This window comes from Moschus berezovskii, chromosome 6 (genome assembly GCF_049115385.1).
Source record: "Moschus berezovskii isolate FMDL1 chromosome 6, NW_MosBer_1.0, whole genome shotgun sequence".
Lineage (NCBI taxonomy): Eukaryota > Metazoa > Chordata > Mammalia > Artiodactyla > Moschidae > Moschus > Moschus berezovskii.
The window spans coordinates 35,265,873-35,290,344 of record NC_142465.1 but is presented as its reverse complement, the minus strand read 5'-3'; the positions used below and the strand labels follow the sequence as shown (position 1 = coordinate 35,290,344).

The 24,472-nt window shown below is 37.4% G+C and overlaps 1 protein-coding gene across 2 annotated transcripts in view; it reads right to left on the bottom strand.

Moving 5' to 3' along the window:
* CCNT1 (cyclin T1) overlaps positions 1-24,472 on the bottom strand; it is a 42,619-nt gene that overhangs the window by 15,981 nt on the left and 2,166 nt on the right. The window contains exons 2-8 of one of the 2 annotated variants that reach the window (XM_055394421.2): positions 22,632-22,713; positions 7,078-7,206; positions 4,935-4,995; positions 3,382-3,444; positions 1,984-2,029; positions 1,019-1,182; positions 784-854 (exon numbers count right to left, since the gene is read on the bottom strand). In XM_055394421.2, the coding sequence (XP_055250396.2) occupies positions 784-854; positions 1,019-1,182; positions 1,984-2,029; positions 3,382-3,444; positions 4,935-4,995; positions 7,078-7,206; positions 22,632-22,713 (616 nt within the window). The remainder of the gene's footprint in view (positions 1-783; positions 855-1,018; positions 1,183-1,983; positions 2,030-3,381; positions 3,445-4,934; positions 4,996-7,077; positions 7,207-22,631; positions 22,714-24,472) is intronic. The other variant, XM_055394422.2, reaches the window with a different exon arrangement.

Below are 24,472 nucleotides of genomic sequence, written 5' to 3'. Positions count from 1 at the left end.
TGAACACACACACACACAGAGACACACACACACATGAAACTAAGGTCCCGCTACAAGGCAATAAAAATAATGAAGTTGCATTCATTCATGAACATCCTTGTCTTATGATTAGTTAGTCTAAAACTCTAGAAATTTTGGTAAAGTTTTACACGAAAGTAAAAGATAAGACTTGTGTCCTCTCAAATCTCTTTTGAACCGTAGGCAAACTCATTTTCTATGACTCAACTTAGGAGAAAGAAATTAAGCATCCTCAGTCTAGAATTCTCAGAAATGCAAGGAATACTTTTAAGCTTTCTGACACTGAAAAAAAAAAGAGAATAATTTCATTAATCATTAATCATAAATAAGACTTTCAAGAATACCTGAAATAGAACTTTAAACTGTGATCTATATAAAAACAAAATTCTAAAATCCATTTAAAAGCAAGCAATGTCAAAGATAAAATTACAATACCAGCTCTAATCTCCTAACTCTCTATCTTTCCTATATAAGAAGCCAACATTCTGTGTCTCAGGAAAGCCTAATTTTCCCCCTTAACACTCTCTACACACAAAAAAATACTCAACCAATGTTGCTGACCAAATGACTAAACCACGAAGAGGTGCAAAACACAAAATAAATCCTGCTGTTACCTACATCAATGGATTTCTGAGCCAGTATCCCAGCTATGAAGTTGAAATCACAACTACTGCGTTAAAAAAGGGAAATTCCAAACCTAGGTACATATCCATATCTGGTATCTCACTGGTACAGTCAAAAGAAAGTGACAGCAATAACTCTTACCCTCCAATTCCAAATTCGTTTGAGCCTGTTGGGGGTTTTCTCCAGAATCTGTAGAAACTCATGTGTCAGTTCTACAAATGAAATTAGAACATTTAAGAAAAACTCAGAGAGGCAGAAGTAATGAAATAAGAATAACCTCAACTAACTGTATTCATCTGAAATCAAGTCACCTTTGGCCAGATATGTGACAGATCAAGAGCAAGTGCTTTTCAAGGTCCCTTACTCTAAAACTTACCATCTAAAAGTTCCAAGGTCACAGTGGCATCAACATACTCCCACCAGTGCTTCCCATCAGTTGAGACTGGGATCTCCCAGTTGGACCACTTGCAAGCCAGATGAATGCAGACACAGGCCACCACAGGAGGTGTGTACTGCAGGCTAAATGTGGTCAAGTGCAGGCTGACATCAGAGGGAAGGAAACAAGAGAGTGTCATGAGCTCTCAATTCTGAACCTAAAGTTAAAAAACTCTCCATTATTAAAAAAAAAAAAAAAACACTGGAGAGCAAGAAAGGCGAGAAATAGCCAGCGCTCTGATCCAACACCCAACCTAATCTTTCTGTTAACCCATCTGCTCAGGTAATAACTTTTCTAATTTTTTTGACTATACATCATTTAATCCACACACTGATGAAGGACCAGAAAAAATAAAAACAACAATAAAAGACTGAGTACTCACTTTTTTTAAATAAGGATTAATCATTCTGAGACTAAGTTCAGAACATAAGAAAAATTTTAAGATTTTTAATATGTGCAATCCCTAAATCAAATACTTAAGGAACTATCCTAAAAATTATCTTATTTCTTGCCAGTCATAGGTCTGGTCTCTTTTAAGAAATGACTAGATAATCACTCTCTCAAGTGTGAATATGCTTGCTCTTGCATACTTAATGCAAAGTAACAAATGCAGAATTAATTTGGCTATCAATCAGAAACAAAAATATTGTATCACCTTAACAAATTTAAAAAGCAGCATAGAAATTTTAAGGCATGCATGACAACTGTGCAGAAAAATCAACATTTACCATGGACTTGTCTATAACACATTCTATTAATATCAGAGATCCCTGACTAGATCTTTGGCTCCTAGTTTACTAAGTGCCAGACCTATCATCTTTCCATATACCCAACTAAAAGTGACAATTCCAACCCAAGTAAAGTACTACCCCAAAAAGAGAAGAGAAAAATATTAAAATATAAACCTGTTGGTTGCCATGAAGTAAGAAGTTTGTGCTAAGTCCTTGCTTGCTAAAAAATAAAAAGGGGGAGGATTATTAGTTCCATGCATTCTCAGTAATCATTTAGTAAGCATTTAATATTTGCAAGGCAGAGAACACAGTGGCAAATCAGGCAGACATGGTCTCTGACCACCTGATGTTTACATTCCACTGTCAAATGAAACAGTTTAAGTGATTTTTAATTATATTAACAATTATACTGCTTCCAGACTTAGGGACTTAAGCTTTATTCTGCACACCAGGTATAAGGGTTACATATTTAAAATGCAGTTCCTGGGCATCCTCCCTAGAGTCTAACTCAACACTTTCGGAGAAGGATGTAGTAACAATGAGCATTTTAAACAAGTAACTCAGAGATCCTGATACAAGAGTCCACTGAGAAATTCTAAGCTAGGCAATGAACTAATCTGGAGGCAAGATCAGAAGACCTTTATATATTTGGAAAAAATAAGCAAATGACATAAATTATTTAAACATATTACAATAAAAAAATTCCTCCAAAAAAAATTTGTCTGGATGACAAAGTAAATTTTAATCTTCTTTAGATGAAATATTAACGTATTTAACCCATCTCTGTTTAACACTATGCTTGCTCAATGTAAATCTTTTAATGCTCTCAAAATATAAAGAACTCAAAAAACTCGAGTTTTCAGGTGAAACACATGATAAGGCAAATTATCAGTGAAAGTCTTCAAAACAAGAAATTGCACAATGGTATTTAGATGTTCTTTCTTGATATTACTATTTGAATAAAAAGAAGAACTAGGTTTAATGCAATCATGACTACTACAGTTAAATTAGAATAAAAAGCAAGTCTGCCAAGAAATTAACAATGATGAAAGTTCAAATCAATTCTACATGGCCTTCTGGGTGGCCCTTAACAGTGTCCAGGACAATCAACCCTACAATCAAATTAAGATCACTTCCTTGCTGGTCAGACTATAAAGCATCTGCCTACAACGCAGGAGACCTGGGTTTGATCCCTGGGTCGGGAAGATTGCCTGGAGAAGGAATGGCAACCCACTCTAGTACTCTTGCCTGGAAAATCCCAGGGACGGAGGAGACTGGTAGGCTACAGTCCACAGGGTTGCAAAGAGTCTTCACATGACTAAGAGACTTCACTTTCATTTTCACTCCCAAAATATCCCTAAAATTGCTATTGGATACTTTGATTTTAGTGACTTCAAAATCTGCCTCCAGCTTTGATAAACAAGAAACTCACTTTATCTGGAGATCACCTAAAAACACTATAAGAACTCAACAGAAAAGCTCCAACCATTCATTTTGAACTTAGTAAATCTTAGCCTCTAAATGGTAAAACAATTTAAGATATCGTCTCAAGTTGGGTTTGGGATTCCTTACCTCGAACAAGTTGAGTGCACTTTACCACATGTGTATGTGGGTGATCAATTGTTAGTTCAAAGCCTAAAAAAAAGTAACTGGTTAAAAAAAGCTAGATACTCAAAATATTTTATACTGCTTTTATCTGAGTCATCAATGACGGCCTCTCTCATTTTCCGGTCCCAAAACTGCCTACTGAGAGACTGAGAGTCACATAAAGTATGCAGCACACTCAAGATTATCTTCAAAGGCACCACTCAGATAATAAAGTTAATGCAGTCTCAAGATCCCTGAGCTATCAATAACATCTGAATACAAAGCATGTTCTTAGGGACAACAGAATATATGATTGGAAAAGAAGCAGCTACATTATGATTATCTCTGAAAGCTTAACCTTTAGAAAACATTTTTAAAGCCTATTCCTCTCTCACCTCAGTCTTCTTTCTTTTCATCATCTCAGTCATCATTAAGTACTGACCATTTTATCTAACTCTAAATCTTAACCAAAATGTAGTATGTCTATAAAAATTTTTGAAGAAGTTTCTTTTTGTGTACGTAAATAAAATTATCTAGTACGAGTAAAGAAATGGAATTCCCCAGCAGTCCAGTGGTTAGGACTCTGCACTTGCACTGCCGAGAGCCTGGGTTCAATCCCTGTCAGGGAACTAAGATCCCACAAGCTATGTGCAGCACGTCCAAAAAATAAAAATAAAGTCTGAGGCAAACTGATCAAAAAAAAGAAGAAAATCCTATTGCAAAATTTACTTGATCCAAATTATTCTACAAGCACAACTGATTCTTACAAGTTAGATTTTACAGGTTTCCACATTAAAATATTAATAAAAATGTATCCCACCAGAAAGATATCATTGTCCCCTAAAGAATGGTTACCTTGAAGATAACTAATTTAAAGTAAAAATTAGCAGAAACTAATTTCAGAGACAAACTTTGAAGAATTCATTGTGTGTATAGGTGTATATGCAAAACATACAGGCCAATCAGCAACTTTTCAACATGACTCATGAAATACTCTCCTATCTAAAGAGAAAAATGATAGCCCAAAAGAAATAGAAATTCTTTATTTTCCATATTTGCTAAGTTTTTAAAGGTAGTCTGATGAAAATAATAATAGATAAAAACAGAACATCATCAGTTCTTTAGTCCCTCAATTCAATTCAGCTTGAATTCCTCCATCTCCACTCTACTGTTCTGAATGCTGATTACCTATTTTAAAAACAAATACTGTTATCTAAATATAAGGACAGACTATAAAAACTCCTGCAAAGAAAAAAATTATTTAGATAGTTTCTGCCATTATTTATCAGAAAGTTAAAAACTGCCAAATCTTAGCAAGCAAATCATGAATCCTAGAATAAAAACAAGCAGAAAAACCCTGCTAATGACCATCTCAAAGGTCGGTGGTGCCTTCATTCTCTCTGTGGCAGGCTTAAGCAATCTCTACAATGTGCAAAAACCTTCCCAAGAAATTCTCTTCCTGTTTCCTAATTTGCAAATTAGAAAAACATTATATTGCATACATATTTCTTTAATGTTTTAAAGGAAAATAAACTTACCTAAAGTCTGTAGAATTATACTTTCTAGTATCACCAGATCTTGAACTTGCTGCAGGTAAGCCTGCAGGTGTGAAAAGACACATAAATCATTCCCCAAAAAGACACAGTACATAACATAAAGTGTAGACAATTCTATCATAACAACCTCCAAAGGAAACCAAAGCCACAAAAGGCAAGGGTGCAGTTATGAGGGAAAGTAGGAACGGAAACTAATCCTTATCCCTAACAGATTCTCCTTTAAAAAAAGAAATAGATAAATAAGTGGTATAGCAAAAGATGTCACTTTATTTATAATGGTCTACAGAATAAACACCAAATATCTGGTTCATTTTCAGACTGACATTTTAGGTTATAATGTTCATATGATACAGATTAAAAACTTTTTTAAAATTAAAATATTAACACACCTTTTTTTTAACATCATCAAAACACACTGCACAGCCTTCCCACAATACTGTACGCAATCTCAAACATTTGATTCCTGTTAAACTTTCCTTTTAAAGTAATGCTAGATTTTTAAAATTCACAAAGGAGTTCACAAGAAAATTGAACAAACAAAATTCCTTCAGATTTGTACAGCCATTACATAGCCACTATCCATACATGGCCATCAAGCACCTGAAATGTGCTATGAACGTAGAATACACAATGAATTTTAAAGACTTAGTTAAAAAATAATAATGTTAAAAAACACTTCATTAATAATGTTTTAAAATTGACTATATGCTGAAATGACTATATTCTGGGGTTAAGCAAAATTCTATATACAATGTTAAATTAATTTTAAATTTAAATAAAAATTTAAAATAAAAGCTTAATGAAAAGCTTAAAAATTTTAATTACGTATGTGACTTCCCTTATATTTTTATTGGACAGCACTGGTCTAGAGCTTAAGGAGAATGAAGCTTGAGCCAAGAGTTAAGTGACTTATGTTGCTGCTAACTTTCCACTGAACTTTATGATCTTGAGTGAGTCCAGTAAGGACGTGAACTATGGTAGCTCTCCTTTTCACATAACGAAGAAAGTATCTTCTCCAAGTCACCTCATAAGACAGACTCAGGTGAGAAGTCATGTAAATATACTTTAAAGAAAAAAAAGTTGGGATTTTCCTTTTTATTTCATTAAAATTTTATTTGGTCAATTCTACGGAACAATGGCAGTTAGTAGTCTCTAACATAAAAGTTCAGACCAACAACTTTTCAACAAAACTACTCTGGTGCAGCCCAGAGAGAAAATGAAGTCAAGACAATGCTATTCTAAACACTTGATTCATATAACTAGGAGCTGTGATTCCACAATTCCACTTATCTATTACGTGCATCCACTGTAACAGACAAATGATCTGGTACAAAAATCTGTAATTTTTCTTCAAACCCATCGCTCCCCCATCACTAAATTCTAAAGCCAGGAGAGTTTCCCTTCTTCATAAGGTCAAGGAAAGATGGGGGGAGGGGGGAAGCTATATGTAGACACAAAGGATAAAGGGGTAGAAGAATATATATCTGAATTATAATCAACAGTATTCTCCTAGGAGAAGAAGGGGAGATGAACTTTGACTTTTACTTTAAATGATTCTTTAGTGTTTGAGTTCTTTTCTAATGAGCATACTTGAATTTCTTAAAAACTTAAACCCATAAGTGACAGGATCCATTTTTTAAAAATTCATTAACAAAAATAATGTTCTCTCCATAGAGATAATTCCAATAAAAAGCTGGAAATTATCTTAAGAGATAATGGTTAAAATATATGTATGCACATGATGAAATTCTATATCAATATTTAAAGAAAGTGGAGAATTGATGGGGAAATATTTGATATATAGTAAGTGAAAAAAGTAGGTATAAAATATATATATGTACAGCTACTTATAGAAAAGAAGCTGGAAATACTGGTTCATTTATATATCTGTGGTACAAATTATACCTAGTTTACACATTTTCTTCTTTTTCTGCATTTTCCAATTTTACCAGAAAAAATACAATTAACTTTTGCCATATAATGTCTATGTTTTAAAGGAAAAAACAAACACTAAAAGTTCCTTTAACAGTCCCCAATGAGATTTCAGTAAATCAAAGTTGCAAAACTAAGTTATGATCAAAATAAATTAAGAAGAACAGATGTATGCAATTAATCAACCCCCTACCTCACTCCTGGTATCAGGAAGTGATTCCTGTGGATGGAGACAAGTGTGCGCTACCTTGATGACGTGTTCCAATTTTTTTGGCTGCTCCTCTACTTTGGCTGCTAAAAATAAGGCTGCTGGAGCCACAGACTGAATGAAGAGAAGATAAATCACTTTCATTATTTATTTATAGAGCAAGGTAGTTCTAAAAAAGAACTAAGTTTTAAACCAACTTCTTTGCTTACCTCAATTTTCATCACCTCTTGTTATGCTTTCCCTTCTATTTAAAATATCTTCTCTCCTATCCAAGCCACTTCCTAACCCAAGCCCACTTCCTAAATCAATCCTTCAATGAACTCTCATTAAAAGCTACTTTCAAGTAGCCACTAGATATAAGTAGACAGCTTTCTATTTAAAATGAGATTAAGTTTTATCAAAATACTCTATATATTTTTTTTTAAAGGATTGTTAGGGAAATTAAAATAGAGGTAATCTTGTTCTCTTGTTCTGGAGAAGGAAATGGCAACCCCCACTCCAGTATTCATGCCTGGGAAATCCCACGGACAGAGGAGCCTGGCAGGCTCAGTCAGACACAACTTAGTGGCTAAACCACCACCACCAGCAGTCTTGTTCAGACTTCAGAAGTAGGGCAGCAGGCCTCTGACCGACTTCTGACCTTGCCCGGACTCTGCCTGGACTACATGTCTGCCTGGCAAGCACACCAACGTGTACCAGCAAGTCAAGAGGCAGTTTAGAGAAGAAAGGGAGTAGTAGGACTTGAAATCTCTAAGCCCCTAAGGGCCTGGCCAGCCCAGTCCCACCTCCAGGGTCTAAGAAGTCTTATGACTAACAAGATGAAATAAACAGCATTGTAAAGTTAAAGTAAAACCAGAGCTGCTTTTTTGCTAGCAAACTGATGAAGATATCAGTTTGCAGCATAGGACTATAATAAGCAGGAGCCCCCAAAACTGCAATCTGAAGTCTCACCCGTGGGATAGATGTACCACCCTGATCTTTTCCAACTGGGCCTCCAGACTGCTGTTAACTTCTCACGGCTGTTCAAGTCTGGATGTAGGTTGTCAGCCCAATTTGGTGATGTATACACTGTTACACTTCTATTTCTTTTCTTTTAATGACTGTATACTGAAATTAAGTCAAATATCTTCTACAAAAAAATGAAATTGTTTATTTGTGTGTAACGAGTGGTTTCTTTTGTTAATGAATCCTTCGAACCTAAAACGAAAGTAAAACTTTTGGCAAAACATAAATCGGCGCTGTGAGCAGGATTCGTGAAGCAAAATGCCACTCTTTAAGAAGAAAGACATTAAGATTAATGAAATCTTTATTTCCAGTTGGGAAGATCTGCCTTACTTCTTGTTAGCTACTGAGTGGGACATATCCACTGGATTGTGTGTGAATTGGGACCCCAAATTAAAGAGGGCTGAACCTTTAAAAGTTATTGAATGTTTGCGGCTCTTGCCAACTGAGAACAAAAATGTACCGTGATGGATAAGAGAGGTTGGATCCTCTCTGCCTACCATAAGGTTCAAGAAGCCAAATTAAAATTGGTTGAAAAGAAGTCAAAACTGGAGAAAGAATTATGCGATCTGCAAGGTGATTGTCCACGTTACAATGTCAAAACTACATTTTAGCTGACCAAGTGTCCACTTTCCAGTTGGTAGCTGAAAAAGCTGCTGAAAAGACTGTACAAGCTAAATATCGAAAGAAGCACGGCAAGGTTAACAAAAAGAAGTTCATTTTCAGGAAATGACAGGGGGAAAAGAATACAGGCCAAGAGACATTTTACATCTCAAAGAGAAATTGAAACCGCTGCCTGTCTGGATATATGTGTATGTCTCAGTATGTGTCTTTGCCCTTGGATAACATTGCTAAGGTTAACTTGTAAATGAGTTCTATTTAACTGACTTAAAAGTAAGTGCTTACAAATTAAATATAAATACCTAGAAAACTGGCCAAGATAAATTTTAGGACCACATGATCTGGGAAATGTTTAGTACCAAGCTGATATCTGCTATTGAAGATGGTTTAAGTCTGTTGAGTTAATCAGTATAGACATGTCTTAAGAGTCATCGTATAATAAGCAGTAGAATACTTTCACTGTGCCTAGGCTAAAAAAATAAAATCTTGCTCTTTCCTTTACAAATCTGTCAGCAAGGAAAGTAACTCAATGTAAAGAAATTTTTAAGGAAAGAAAATGTAAATGAGATAAGAGCTTTTAAACTTTATTAAGAATAATTACGCTTTAGGAAAGTCTCCCTAACATAACAGGGATTCGCTGGTGACTCAGTGGTAAAGAATCCACCTACTAAAGCAGGAGACGCGAATTCGATCTCTGGTCTGGAGGATCCCACATGCCACAGAGCAACCAAGCCTGTGCACCACAGCTATTGAGTCTGTGCTCCAGAGTCAGAATGGCAACTACTGAGCACTAGCGCTGCAACTACTGAAGCCAGCAGGCTCTAGCGCCCTTGCTGCACAACAAGAGAAGCCACCACAATGAGAAGCCTGTGCACCACAACTAGAGAGTAGCCCCAACTCGCCACAACTAGATAAAGCCCACGCAGCAATGAAGACCCAGCACAGCCAAAAAATAAACAAATAAAATTATTAAATAAAGCCTTTTGTCATTATAGTTATGGCTTTATTCTGATGCCTTTGTAAAAACAATTAAAAGACGCTTGCTCCTTGGAAGAATAGCTATGATAAACCTAGATAGTGTATTAAAAAGCAGAGACATCATTTTGCCAACAAAGGTTTGTACGGTCAAAGCTATGGTTTTTCCATAGTAGGTCAGGTGGTGCTAATGGTAAAGAAATCTGCCCGCAATGCAGGACACCTGGGTTCGATCCCTGGGTTGGGAAGATCCCCTGGAGAAGGGAATGGCAACGCACTCCAATATTCTTGCCTGGAGAATGCCATCAACAGAGGAGCCTGGTGGGCTACAGTCCATGGGGTTGCAGAGTTGGACACAACTGAGTGACTAACACGCACACACCATGGTTTTTCCAGTATTTATGTATGGATGTGACAGCTGGACCATAAAGAAGGCTGAGCGCCAAAGAATTGATGCTTTCGAACTGGTGCTGGAGAAAACTCTTCAGAGTCCTTTGGACAACAAAATAAAACCAGTCAATCCTAAAGGAAATCAACCCTGAATATTCACTGGAAGGACTTATGCTGAAGCTCCTATACTTTGGCCACTTGATGCGAAGAGCCAACTCTGTAAAAGACCCTGATGCTGGGAAAGATTGACGGCAAAAGGAGAAGGGTGAGACAGAGGATGAGGTGGTTGGATGGCATCACTGACTCAGTGGACATGAGTTTGAGCAAACTCAGGAGATAGTGAAGGACAGGGAAGTCTAGCGTGCTGCAGTCCATGGGGTGGCAATAAGAGGCAGATACGACTTAGCGACTGAATAACAACTTTGTAAAAATATCACCTCTTCAAGATTTAAAGAAATCTTGAAGATTAAATTAACTAGTAATAGATAAACAAATTTTGTTATTAACAGTAAGCTGGTATCAGACTGGAACTTGGTTTTCTCTGTTAAGAAAACAGCATTTTTGGGATATGGCTTTTGATAACAAGACTATGCGAATTTCTTTGCCTTTACGTGATTTATATTTGTTTTTAAAATCTTTTGCAACTTTGGTAAATAAATATTATTTCACAATGATCTATGAAGAATGTGGCACACACAGATCTGCTCATTTTGCTTCTACAAAAAATTAGTCCTTTACTGTCAGACTTTTGCTATCCTGATGTTCTTAGAACATGGCAACTATCTACTTCTAAATCAAGGAATTTAAAATGGGTAAACAAAGGCTATAAATCAAATAGTCAGGGCACCAGGAAATCCAAGATGGCTGCTTGACTTTTCCCGGCTCCCTGATAAACCTCATTTTTTGTTTGATGGGACTAACCATTAACCCTGGCTAGAGGATTAATGCCTTCACTAAAAATTGTTTCCCTTAATAGTAAATTCTAGTTTTGTTAACTGAGATCTATTTTTACCAAGACTCACTTCCCAGATAGCTCCTTGCTGTTATATTTTATTGCTAAGACGTTTAACTGAATTATTCTAAAGCTTATCTCAGGAATCCATCTTTGGATGGAGAGCAGATACCCTGTGACATAAAATAACCTGTATCAATCAATGAACTATATGCCAATTGGAGCTTATGGAAAAAACAAAATAGAGCCCTTGGGTTTCTAGAACAGGAAATTTCCAGAGGCCGGAAAGAGTTATACTAAGAATAGTCAATTTGCTGAATTATACGCAGTATGTCAGGCTCTAAAACAAGAAAATTTAACAGAATGTCATATTTACACAGATTCTTGGTCAGTAGCCAACGAATAGATTGGCCCCTTGGCTTCCCCTAGGCTTCCCCTAAGCATAAAGAATAACTGGCAAATTCACTCCAAAGAGCTATGGAGAAAGGAATTATGGTCTGACATTTGGGAAACTGTCAGACTACTACTGTTTCAGTCTTTAATGTAGATGCTCACAGTGTCCCAAATTCTAGGAAACAATGTTACAACTCTATTAGAGATGAAGGAACCCAAATTCAAGAAGCAGAAGTTGATCCAGACTCCAGCAACTTAAAATGTTCAACTTCATACGCACACCAAAAATGTGGCCATTTGGGAGAAACAACATACCTGTGGGCTCAGGATCAAGGTGTTTCTTTAACTATAGATCTCATTAAATTTGTTATTTTACAATGTCCAATTTGTCAACAATTAAGCACAGAAGCTTGCCACAACCAGTAAAGGACAAATGGCACATGGCAAGCTGCCTGGGCAAATACAGCAAACTGATTATATTGGTCCATTAATTTGGGAAGAAGGATGCCAACGTGTGTGTACTGCTGTGGACACCTATTCTGGATATTTAGTGGCCATTCCCTTGGGGAAAGCCAATCAGAGTAATACTATTACAACATTGGAGATAATTAATCTGTATTATGGTGTTCCACTTCAAATTCAGAGTGACAACGGATCACATTTTAAAGTAAGTTAAAACAAGAGTTTGTCCAGGAATACAATGTACAATGGATTTTTCATATTTTATTATCCTCAAGATGCTGGCTTGACTGAAAGAATGAATGATCTGCTTAAATAGCAATTAATTAAACTTGGAGAGGGTTCTTATAAAAACTGAAGGACTAATTTAAATACTGCCCTCAATATTTTAAATAACAGACCTATAGGAGAATTAGAAACTCCTTTGATGAGGATGACTATTCTAAACTTACAGATTCATAAAACAGACTTCCATCCTGAGACAGCTAGAATTGGAAAATCAGCCCAGCAGCACTAGCTCCTTTCTGAGCTACTCCTGAGGCCTCCAGACTGGATTTGTCACCTACATCTGGACACAGACTTACTAAAGGATTGATACGTGCTATTTCAACTGGTACTTCAATTAAAATGTCTCCCAGACACTTTGATTTAATCCAAAAATGCTTCAGTTCAGCATTAAAAGGGATTTGTATTCATGGGGGAGTTACAGACCTAGACTACCAAGGAGAAATTTCAGTAATTTTACTAAATGAGGAAAAGGATGATCTACTTATTAATAAACATAATCAAATTGTCAATTGCTGATTCTTCCATCTGTAACTGGAAAAGTACAAAATGGAGAACCTCTCACCTTACTAACGGTCAGAGGTGATAAGAGGGTTTGGGTCCACAAATGAAATATATGCTATTGAAGCTAAAGTCCAGGTGAAGCAGCCTAACCGTCCTCCCATACCTGCTGCTGATATGACTGCACAGGGGGAGGATATCATATAATCTCTGGACAGGAAAAATGGTAATATGTGCCATTAACACACTGTTATTCTTGAGAAAAGACTCTTCTTGGAGCCTTACTGTAATGTGGATTGTTATTCATATCTCAACTCCTATCTGCTACAGTTAAGAAAACATGAAGAAAAATGTTGGGGAATCTTCAGATGGAGAAATCGGAGCCAGACCCAAACTCAGGATAACTTCAACTGCCTTGCAAGCAAGGCCTGTTCTCTCTTTGACTTTCTATGGACAAAATTTATCTGTCTGCCAGATTACACCAATTTCATGTGTTACTCATTGTATCTGGGGGAGAGTATTAGTTGTGGCATTTTACTGGGAATTGCTTGGACCTTAATAATCTCACCACTTACTGACATGACAGACTGTGATAAGGCTACCAACAGACTGCTAAGTGGACCAACATCTCACATTTGGGAACCCTACTTAATACAGAACTTCATCAAGTATTGTAAATGGACTATCTTCCCTAAATCCTATGTTTTTTGAAATAGCCCCTCAACTTGTATGTACTGTAACCAGTAATGTGGAAACTAACTTCTAAGTATCAGTTCAGTTGCTCAGTCATGTCCGACTCTCCGCAACCCCATGAATCACAGCACGCCAGGCCTCCCTGTCCATCACCAACTCCCAGAGTTCACTCAAACTCATGTCCACAGAGTCGGAGATGCCATCCAGCCATCTCATTCTCTGTCGTCCCCTTCTCCTCCCGCCCCCAACCTTTCCCAGGAGCAGAGTCTTTTCCAGTGAGTCAACTCGTTGCATGAGATGGCCAAAGTATTGCAGTTTCAGCTTTAGCATCAGTCCTTCCAATGAACACCCAGGATTGATCTCCTTTAGAATGGACTGGTTGGATCTCCTTGCAGTCCAAGGGACTCTCAAGAGTCTTCTCCAGCACCACAGTTCAAAAGCATCAATTCTTCGGCCATCAGCTTTCTTCACAGTCCAACTCTCACATCCATACATGACCACGGGAAAAACCATAGCTGCTGAAGTATCAGTTGCTGCTGCTGCTGCTAAGTCACTTCAGTCGTGTCCGACTCTGTGTGACCCCATAGACGGAAGCCCACCAGGCTCCCCCGTCCCTGGGATTCTCCAGGCAAGAACACTGGAGTGGGTTGCCATTTCCTTCTCCAATGTGTGAAAGTGAAAAGTGAAAGTGAAGTCGCTCAGTCGTGTCCGACCCATAGCGACCCCACGGACTGCAGCCCACCAGGCTCATCAGTTAGGAACCCCTTTTTCCAGATGCCTAACACATGTTGATCATTTATATTGGAAGGGGACCACCTACTACTTTTCCTCCATGAGAACTTAGATACTGTGGACTCAAATCCTATTCCCTACTCTCTCTGTTCCCAGTATTAGCTTCCCCTTAGAAAATTTATGAAAAGATTTTGCAAGGAATCCAAGAGTTAAAAAATTTCATAGATAAACACAATCATACCTTAATAGAGCATTTTGTTGTTACTACTCTAACTGCCAATAACTTAACGGATGTAGTTGATGTACAAAAACATACTTCTCATTCATTGTGGGTCTTTTTCTTTACTAAATCCCCTACTGCCCAAAGATTCTTTCCTGCACTGCTTAACCCATTATATATTTCTTTGATCACTTTATTTCTATTGACTATCTGGAACTGTTATTTGACTTATACAATTAAAGAGACTGTTCATGTTACTCTGCCTATTCCTATGCTCCTCAGCCTAAACAATTCTGACGTCAACTGGTACGGATGAGTCTTGTTCAGGCTTCAGAAATAGGGGAGCAGGCCTTTGACCGACTTCAGACCTTGCCCAGACACAGCCTGGACTACATGCCTGCCTACAAGCACATCAGGTCAATCGGCACTTTACAGAAAGGGAGTAGGACTTGAAATCCCTAAGCCCCTCAGGGCCTGGCCAGCCTCTCCTCCCCACCTTCCCACCCCTCTGCCCCTCTTCCCCATCTAAGAAGTCTTAAGACTCAGGAAGATAGAACAAACAGCATTGCAAAATTAAAACTAGAGCTGCATCTTTTTGAAGGAATCTTTTAAAATTATTTTTATCATCAGTCACCAAAAACTATGCGGAGATGATATTTACAATGTTACATTCTCACAAGAGCTGTTTTTTTGCACACAAACTGATGATGATATCAGTTTGTGGTCTGAGATTACAAACAGGAGCCCCCAAAATTGCAATTTGAAGTCTCACCTGTGGGGTGGACGTACCACCCAGGATCCTTCCAACTGGGACTCCAGATTGCCGTTAACAAGGGACTGGCCAGTGCTGTTCAAATCTAGATATAGGCTGTCGGTCCAATTCTATTACTTTTCTCTACTGTTTTATGGTTTGTTTTTTAATGACTGTATATTAAAATTAATCAAGTAACCTTCTATGAAAAAACTGAAATTGTTTATTTATGGTAATGAGTGGTTTCTTTTGTTAACGAATCCTTCAAACCTAAAATGAAAATAAAACTTTTGGCAAAACAAGGAGTAAATTGAAATGTCCAGAATCAGCAAGTTCTTAGAGACAAAAGTAGACTAGTGGTTGCCAGGGGCTGGGAAAAGAGAAATGGAAGTGACTGCTCAAGTGTGAGGGGTTTCTTTCTGGGGTGATGTCAATGCTCTGAAATTAGTTCATGGTGATGGTTGCTGACCTCTGAATATACCAAGAACCAGGGAATTGCACATCAAAAGAAGGAATACTATCGTATGCGAATTATCTCAATTATACTTACATATGGAGAAGAGCACAAAACTTAGTGCTCTCACTGCTGGGACCCCAGGTTCAATCCCTGTTTAGGGACCTAAGATCCCACAAGCCATGCTGTGAGGCCAAAAAAAAAAGAAAAGTCAAGCCAATACACAAGAAGACAGAAAACTCAGATGCTAAAGAAGAAATCAGAATAGGACATAAACATAGCCTGGTGATTTGGGAAATCTCAGGAAGCAGAACTTCTCTAGAATCTTAACAAGAATGTGTCAGTGAATCAAACACGGCAATGGCATGAACTAGACAGAATCCACCAGAAGTCAAAGAAAACAATAATTTTATAAAAGTTAAATATTTATTTACTGAGTAGAATTGATAAGCATTCTAATATTTATTTGCATTACTTTGCGAAAAGATTTTTCTCCACAAATTCAATTCAGAATAATAATCCTCTTCCTTTATATCTGTTGCAGTTGTATATGGAGCTTGCTACAAATATTCCACTAGACCTCAAAACAAAGAAAAACCAGAGGAAAATGGGCGAGAACAAAGATGTGAGAAATTAGGGCACCAAGCACATTTTGAACAGTACATTGAGTAGTTAAAGGATATAAATAAAAGGATATAGGTCACAAAAGATTTTTAAGAAGAGAGTGACATTAAACATTTTGGAGAAAAAAAATGTAGAGTTTAAGAAGTAATTAGAAAGATTAATCCAGTGGTAGATCGGACTAAAAGGAAGAAAGGATAGATATATTAAGTTACTTTTTTTAAGAGAAAATTTTACTAATACAAGCACTAGGAAACAAAATTTAGAATACACACTAGCAGTAGAAATTAAGTAAAAAAGAGATGCAATTTTCACCTTTGAAAAATGTAAACAGGTTTTCAGTAAAAATATATATATATATATATATATATATATATGTAACTGCATGAAGAGAAAAAAATTCTAGTGGGAATATATGCCAAAAGGTTAATAGGGCTATCTCTGAAGACCAGAGTTACAGGGACATAATTACCTCCTTTAATTTGTTATCTTTAATTTTATGATAAAAATACATATTTATAGGGTGAGAAAAACAGAATAGTACTATTATAGAAGTTAATAGGACTTTATAACTGATTGGACAAAGGGAAAAAGGAAAAAGATAACTCAAAGGCAATACTAAAATATTAAGCCTACAACTTTGCCTTCAAGGGTCTAAAAATACACTTGAAAGAATCATATATATATATACACACACACACAAACACACATATATATAATAAAAACAATGTCTTACAAGGCACTATCGCAGTTAAGTGAAAGACTGCAACAGATAAATTTCAACCTAATTTTTGTGCAATCAACCATATACTCATTGCTCCTCACGAAATCCTACACCAAGCTAGTTTATCAAAGTATTTTCCTATCAAAGGTAGTTTCCAAAGGAATTCTTATGCTGAGTGTAAGATTTTTTCCATAATAAAGGAACAGTAATAATGCCAGCTAATATTTGCTACATGTAGGCACTTTGAAAATTAATTCACCAATATCCTATGAGGTAGGAACCATTTTTGACTCCAAAGAGATAAGAAAACTGAGGCCCAAGGTAACTTGTCCAAAGCCAAAGAGCTGTAGACAGTGCAGCAACGATCCACACTGAGATGTGTCTTACTCAAGAGATCATCCTCTTAACCACTCAGTTCAGTTCAGTTGCTCAGTCGTGTCCGACTTTGCAACCCTGTCAACTGCAGCACACCAGGCCTCCCTGTCCATTACCAACTCCCGGAGTTTACCCAAACTCATGTCCACTGAGTCGGTGATGCCATCCAACCATGTCATCCTCTGTCTTCGCCTTCTCTTCCTGCCTTCAATCGTTCCCAACATCAGGGTCTTTTCAAATGAGTCAGTTCTTTGCCATCTGGTGGCCAAAATACTGGAGTTTCAGCGTCAACATCAGTCCCTCCAACGAATGAACACCCAAGACTGATTTCCTTTAGGATTGACTAGTTGGATCTCCTTGCAGTCCAGGGGACTCTAAGAGTCTTCTCCAACACCACAGTTCAAAAGCATCAATTCTTCGGCACTCGGTTTTCTTTCTAGTCCAACTTTCACATCCATACATGACTACTGGAAAAACCATAGCCTTGACTAAACAGATCTTTGTTGACAAAGTAATGTCTCTGCTTTTTAATATGCTGTCTGCTGCTGCTGCTGCTGCTAAGTCACTTCAGTCGTGTCTGACTCTGTGCGACCCCACAGATGGCAGCCCACCAGGCTCCGCTGTCCCTGGGATTCTCCAGGCAAGAACACTGGAGTGAGCTGCCATTTTCTTCTCCAATGCATGAAAGTGAAAAGTGAAAGTGAAGTCGCTCAGTTGTGTCCGACTCTTCACGACCCCATGGACTGTATGCTGTCTAGGTTGGTCCTAACTTTCCTTCCAAGGAGTAAGAGTCTTTTAATTTCATGGCTGCAACCACCATCTGCAGCAATTTTGGAGCCCAGAAAAATAAAGTCAGCCACCGTTTCCACTGTTTCCCCATCTATTTGCCATGAAGTGATGGGACCAGATGCCATGATCTGAGTTTTCTGAATGTTGAGCTTTAAGCCAATTTTTTCACTCTCCTCTTTCACTTTCATCAAGAGGCTCTTTTTTGTTCTTTGTGCATATCTGAGGTTATTCATATTTCTCCCAGCAATCTTGATTCCAGCTTGGGCTTCCTCCAGCCCAGCGTTTCTCATGATGTACTCTGCATAGAAGTTAAATAAGTAGGGTGACAATATACAGCCTTGACGTACTCCTTTTCCTATTTGGAACCAGTCTGTTGTTCCATGTCCAGTTCTAACTGTTGCTTCCTGACCTGCACACAGGTTTCTCAAGAGGCAGGTCAGGTGGTCTAGTATTCCCATCTCTTTCAGAATTTTCCACAGTTTATTGTGATCCACACAGTCAAAGGCTTTGGCATAGTCAATAAAGCAGAAATGGATATTTTTCTGGAACTCTTTTGCTTTTTACACGATCCAGAGAATGTCAGCAATTTGATCTCTGGTTCCTCTGCCTTTTCTAAAACCAGCTTAAACATCTGGAAGTTCACGCTTCACGTATTGTTGAAGCCTGGCTTGGAGAATTTTGAGCATGACTTCACTAGCATGTGAGATGAGTGCAACTGTGCAGCAGTTTGAGCATTCTTTGGTATTGCCTTTCTTTGGGATTGGAATGAAAACTGACCTTTTCCAGTCCTGTGGCCACTGCTGAGTGTTCCAAATTTGCTGACATATTGAGTGAAGCACTTTCACAGCATCATCTTTTAGGATCTGAAATACTAAACTTCACCTTTTAAGAATCAGTTAATGAGAGTAATATACACCCAAAGTTGTCAGCTATTACAAGACAACACCTGTGTATCAAATGTTAGAAAATACAACATAAATACGCACACATCAAGTTGCTCACCTTTGCTTTTACATTCCCCCACTTGAAAACATTTAAGTTAGTATATTTGGAAATTCAATTCAGTTAAGTTCAGTCGCTCAGTCTTGTCCAACTCTTTGCGACCCCACGGACTATAGTGAGGCTGAATTTCTTCTCAAAAAAAGAATGCAATGCCAGAATTTAAGTAAAAACAAACCAGTCATTTAATCATGTCCACTAAAGGAATACAATTTATGCAATCAAAAGGTAAGTTGTCTACCTTCAAAGGTATTGGAAATACACGATATCTTGTTCTGAGTGGAGGTTATGTACAAATAAAATACAAAAAACAATTGTGCTGCACACCTCAAACTTGAGTGCTTAATGTTGATGGTATTGTTGTTTAGTCGCTAAGTCCTGTCTGACTCTTCTGCGACCCCATGAACTGTAGCCTGCCAAGTTCCTCTGTCCATGAGATTTTCCAGGCAAGAATACTGGAGAGGGTTGCCATTTCCTTCTCCAGGGGATCTTCCTGACCCAGGGATTGAACCCACGTCTCCTGCATTGGCAGGTGGATTCTTCACTACTGAGCCACCAGGGAAGCCCATGCTTTATGTTATACCTCAATAAAGATTTTTAATTTTTTTTAAAAAAGGCAAGAGCTCTAGGCTCTAAAACACTATAAAAGAGTTACAAACAAACAAGAGAAGTATTCATTGCACATGGCACACAGCTTTGATAGATGAGAAAATCAAAATAAAATAGGGGCATAAAGAATCAACAGAGAATTTTTAAGTCAACTCTTCAATTTCACAAGAAAAACAACGACCAACAGTCATAAGAAGTTCAACTTCACTAACTGAAGAAATATAAATTAAGAAAATAGGACTCCCACTATCTTGCTCACCACTCTATCCCTGCTGCTGCTGCTGCTAAGTCACTTCAGTCGTGTCCGACTCTGTGTGACCCCATAGACGGAAGCCCACCAGGCTCCCCTGTCCCTGGGATTCTCCAGGCAAGAACACTGGAGTGGGTTGCCATTTCCTTCTCCAATGTGTGAAAGTGAAAAGTGAAAGTGAAGTTGCTCAGTCGTGTCCGACCCTTAGCGACCCCACAGACTACAGCCAACCAGGCTCCTCCATCCATGGGATTTTCTAGGCAATAATAGTAGTGGCTTGCCACTGCCTTCTCCGACTCTATCCCTAGTACTTGACAAATAGTATTTCCTGAAATAATGAGTATTTGTTGTTAGTGAGGAGGAAGAGAAAAGAACAGTCTTCCACAGTGCTGGAAACAATATATGCTGATATAATCTTTCAGTAGAGCAAATGGACACAACAAAAATCTTCTAAATACATACCCTGAGACACAATTCCAACTATAGAAACTTATAAATCAGTCATGTGTACCAGACTATCTTATATAAGTTATTTACAATACAATAAAACTATAAACAACCCAAACATCCACCAATCAAAAGCTGGTAAAATAAATTATAGCAACTACTCAAATACTATGTGGCCATTTAAAACAACAAGAAAATGCCCAATACATAAATACTGTTAAGTGATAAAAGACAATTGCATACGAGTAGTATAGCAACAAGTGATTTTTACAGAAATACATAAATGCTGATACTACAGGCACAAAAAAATGTCTGAGACACTACTGTCAAAATATTTATCAAAAGTTACTTCTGGAGGATGGGATTACAGAGGGGCTTTTACTTTCTATATGACACATGCTTGTATTAATTTTTACCACAAGCATTTATTACTTTTGTAATAAGAAAAAATTAACAAGAAAAATGTATGAGCACTTCACAGGACATACTACGTATCAATGCCACAATGTACTAAATCCCCTTAAATTTTAATTTGGACTTACCACAGCTAAACCCTTAGAATTAACATCCTGCAGGAGTCATATTTTTCATCCATTAATTCCAGAATGTTCCTAAAATCAGTTCTCTAAAGAGGATCAATAACCCCAAATTAAAAGAATCACTGGATTCTCGAAAAGGTACTGAAATCCAAAAGAATATCTCTATATTGGATAATTACCAGATCATTCATTCATTCAATAAGTTTACTGAAGGTGCTTTAGAGGATACACAGAAAAGTGAGTCTCTGTCCTTACTAATATAAACACACAGAAAATAAGACAAGATGTAATTTAAAAGGTAAAGCAGGGGAAGCACACCCACACACGTTGCTGTTTAGTCACTGAGTCATGTCCTACTCTTTCCTGATCCCACGGACCGTAGCCCGCCAGGCTCCTCTGTTCATGAGACTTCCCAGGCAAGCATACTGGAGTGGGTTGCCATTTCCTTCTCCAGGGGATCTTCCCAACCCAGGGACTGAAACCACATCTCCTGCATTGGCAGGTGGATTTTTTACCACTGAGCCATCAGGGAAGCCCATACATACATACATACACAGACACACACACACACATATATATAAATACACACACACACATGCACAGAGTGGACAAATTGATTTGAGATGTATTTCACCCTGGATTTCAAATCTTTACCATAATAAAAGAAAAGAAATGCAGAAAGCATTTTAGAATGGGCAAGACAGTGGTAGACTTCCTCTTCAAATACCATTTTTTATCCACTACTTTCTATTCTAGAGCTATCAGATAGCCTCAATAAATGTTTCTCTCTTAAGAATGTGTTCCTGGCAATCAGAGGACGTAGAGTGGTTAAAGATAAGAGACAGCCAAAATGATGGAATAGTCAGCAAAAATTGGGGATATTTAATCCACAAATCTAAAGGACTTCCTGTACAATTATTCCCAATAATGAGTCCACTAATATCCTGCTTTCCAATTTCTTTTCCTATGGCATAAAAAAGAGAATTCAAACCCTATTATCCTAAGGGTAAGACTGAAACACCTTACCTCAAAACATAACCTTTTCTTAAAAAAAAAATGAAATATTTGACTCATAAATCCATATGAAGTGTTCACCAAGTTCAGCCCTATTATCTTGTGATTTTATTAAACAAATATATTCTTACCTGCAATTGGAATATCACTATGCACTTGCTTCCAAGTCATTTACAATAATGTTAAATAGGACCATTTCAGGTAGCAAAACTGAAAATAGCATTATTTACAATTCTGTCCAGAAAAAAAAAATCCCTTTATTACTATTATTTTCTATTTCTCATCTTAAAAGTCATCACCCAGTCATCACATAATGTACGTTCCCCTTCCAACCAGACCACTGATTGGACTCTTTTCAAAGATTTTTAGAAAATGTAAATGACTAACATTCATTTGTTTTCCTATGCCCATATTATTAACCAGTTCAAAAGTTACACTTCAATTAAGCATAGTTTCCCCTTTAATGCTACTCTCCCAAACCAAAAATGTTAACTCTAAGTGTTCAATGATCTATTAGACAATCCACCTACTCTAAGAATGCACTAAAGCTAAACAAGTAGCTAGACACTAAACAGGAAAACTAGAAGTCTGGATTCAGAATAGCAGTATGATATATAATGAAAGTGAGCAATGCTAAATTCTAAATTTCAAACCCCAGTTCAGCAGCAAAGATCAACCACAAAAGAAATATGAAGTTGAAATTAATCACAAAAGAATTATGCTATATAAAAAAATTATACTTACATTTCGATGGAACTGTGTAAAGGACTGAATCATGTAGAATCGATGCATGTATACTATAGCAGTGTTGATAGTCAATTGTGAGCTAAAATGTTCAAGTTAAGGTCCCAAAACAGACAATACAATCCCCCAAAATACAATCTCTATATCCTCCCAAAAGGACCATGCAGCCAAGCAGAGTAGATGCTCTTAAGTGAAAATCATACTTACCTCTTTGGGCTGTGGAGAAAGGGAATTCTCTACCCTGTTGGTAGGAATGTAAACTGATGCTGCCACTATGAAAAACAGTATGGAGGTTCCTCAAAAAACTAAAAACAGAGTTGCCATATGATGGAGCAATCCCACTTCTAGGCATATATTCAGAGAAAATTATTCTAATTCCAAAAGATACATGCACCCTAATGTTCATAGCAGCACTACTTACAAAAGCCAAGGCATGGAAACAACCTAAAGGTCCATGGACAGATGAATGAATAAAGAAAATGTGGTATATATACACAATGGAGTATTACTTAGCCATAAAAAAGAATGAAATAATGCCCTTTGTAGTAACATGGATGGACCGAGAGATGATCATACTCAGTGAAGTCAGAAAGAGAAAGACAAACACTATATGATACCACTTCTATGTGGAACCTAAAATGACACAAATGAACTTATTTATGAAACAGAAACAGACTCACAGACATAGAAAACAAACTATGGTTACCAAAGAAGAAAGAGGGCAGGAGAGGATAAATTAGGAGACTGGTATTAGCAGACAAACAACTATATATACATATGTACATATAAGCAAACAGATAACAGCATAGGGAACTATATTCTATATCCTGTAAAAAAACATAATGGAAAGGAACATTTATATATACGTATAACTAAATCACTTTGCTGTACACCAGAAACTAACACAATGTTGGAAATCAATAATTGTAATTCTTAAATTTTAAAAAGAGATATCATACTTGCCTCTCAGAATTAAAAAGCAAATCTGTTTTCATCAAACTATTGACACTTAACACAGGCCTTATATGAAACAGGTATTCACTATAAACTTGCTGAATTAATAAACAAGGTCTCAGTATGTGTGGATCAAAGACTACAAACAAAACTATTTAAGACCTAAACCTGTCACCTGTCTACTGAAAATCCTGCCAAGGTGATCCATTAGCAGAGAATATCTCTTCACAGTGATTAACAACACCCTTCCCTGATCTGTCCTCTAGGTATGCTTCTGCTTATCGCATATTCTCAAGCCCTGCCTGATCTGCCCCCTAGGTTGTTGTTCAGTTGTGTCCGATCTTTGCAACCCCATGAGCTGCAGCACACCAGGGTTCCCTGCCTTTCACCATCTCCCAGAGCTTGCTCACACTCATGTCCACTGAGTCAGTGATGCCATCCAACCATCTCAGCCTCTGTCATCCCCTTCTCCTCCTGCCTTCATTTTTTCCCAGCATCAAGGTCTTTTCAAATGAGTCAGTTCTTCGCATCAGGTGACCAAAACACTGGAGCTTCAGCTTCAGCACCAGTCCTTCTAATGAACATTCAGGATTGATTTCCTCCTAGGTATGTTTCCAGTAATCTCCTCATCTTCTAAGCTCCAGCAATTAACTTTTCAGTTGTATTTCCCTCTGGCAACCAAACCTTCTCATAAGGTGATCCCTGGGACCAGTAACACTTTGGTATTTAATGAATTATTTGATATTCACTGAAAAGAAAAACTCTGATTTTAATTTTTAACACAATTTTTAAAGACTATGCTCCATTTCCAATTTCTACAAAATACTGGCTATATTCCTCCTGTTGTAAAATACATCCTTGTAGTCTATCTCACACCCAGTAGTTTG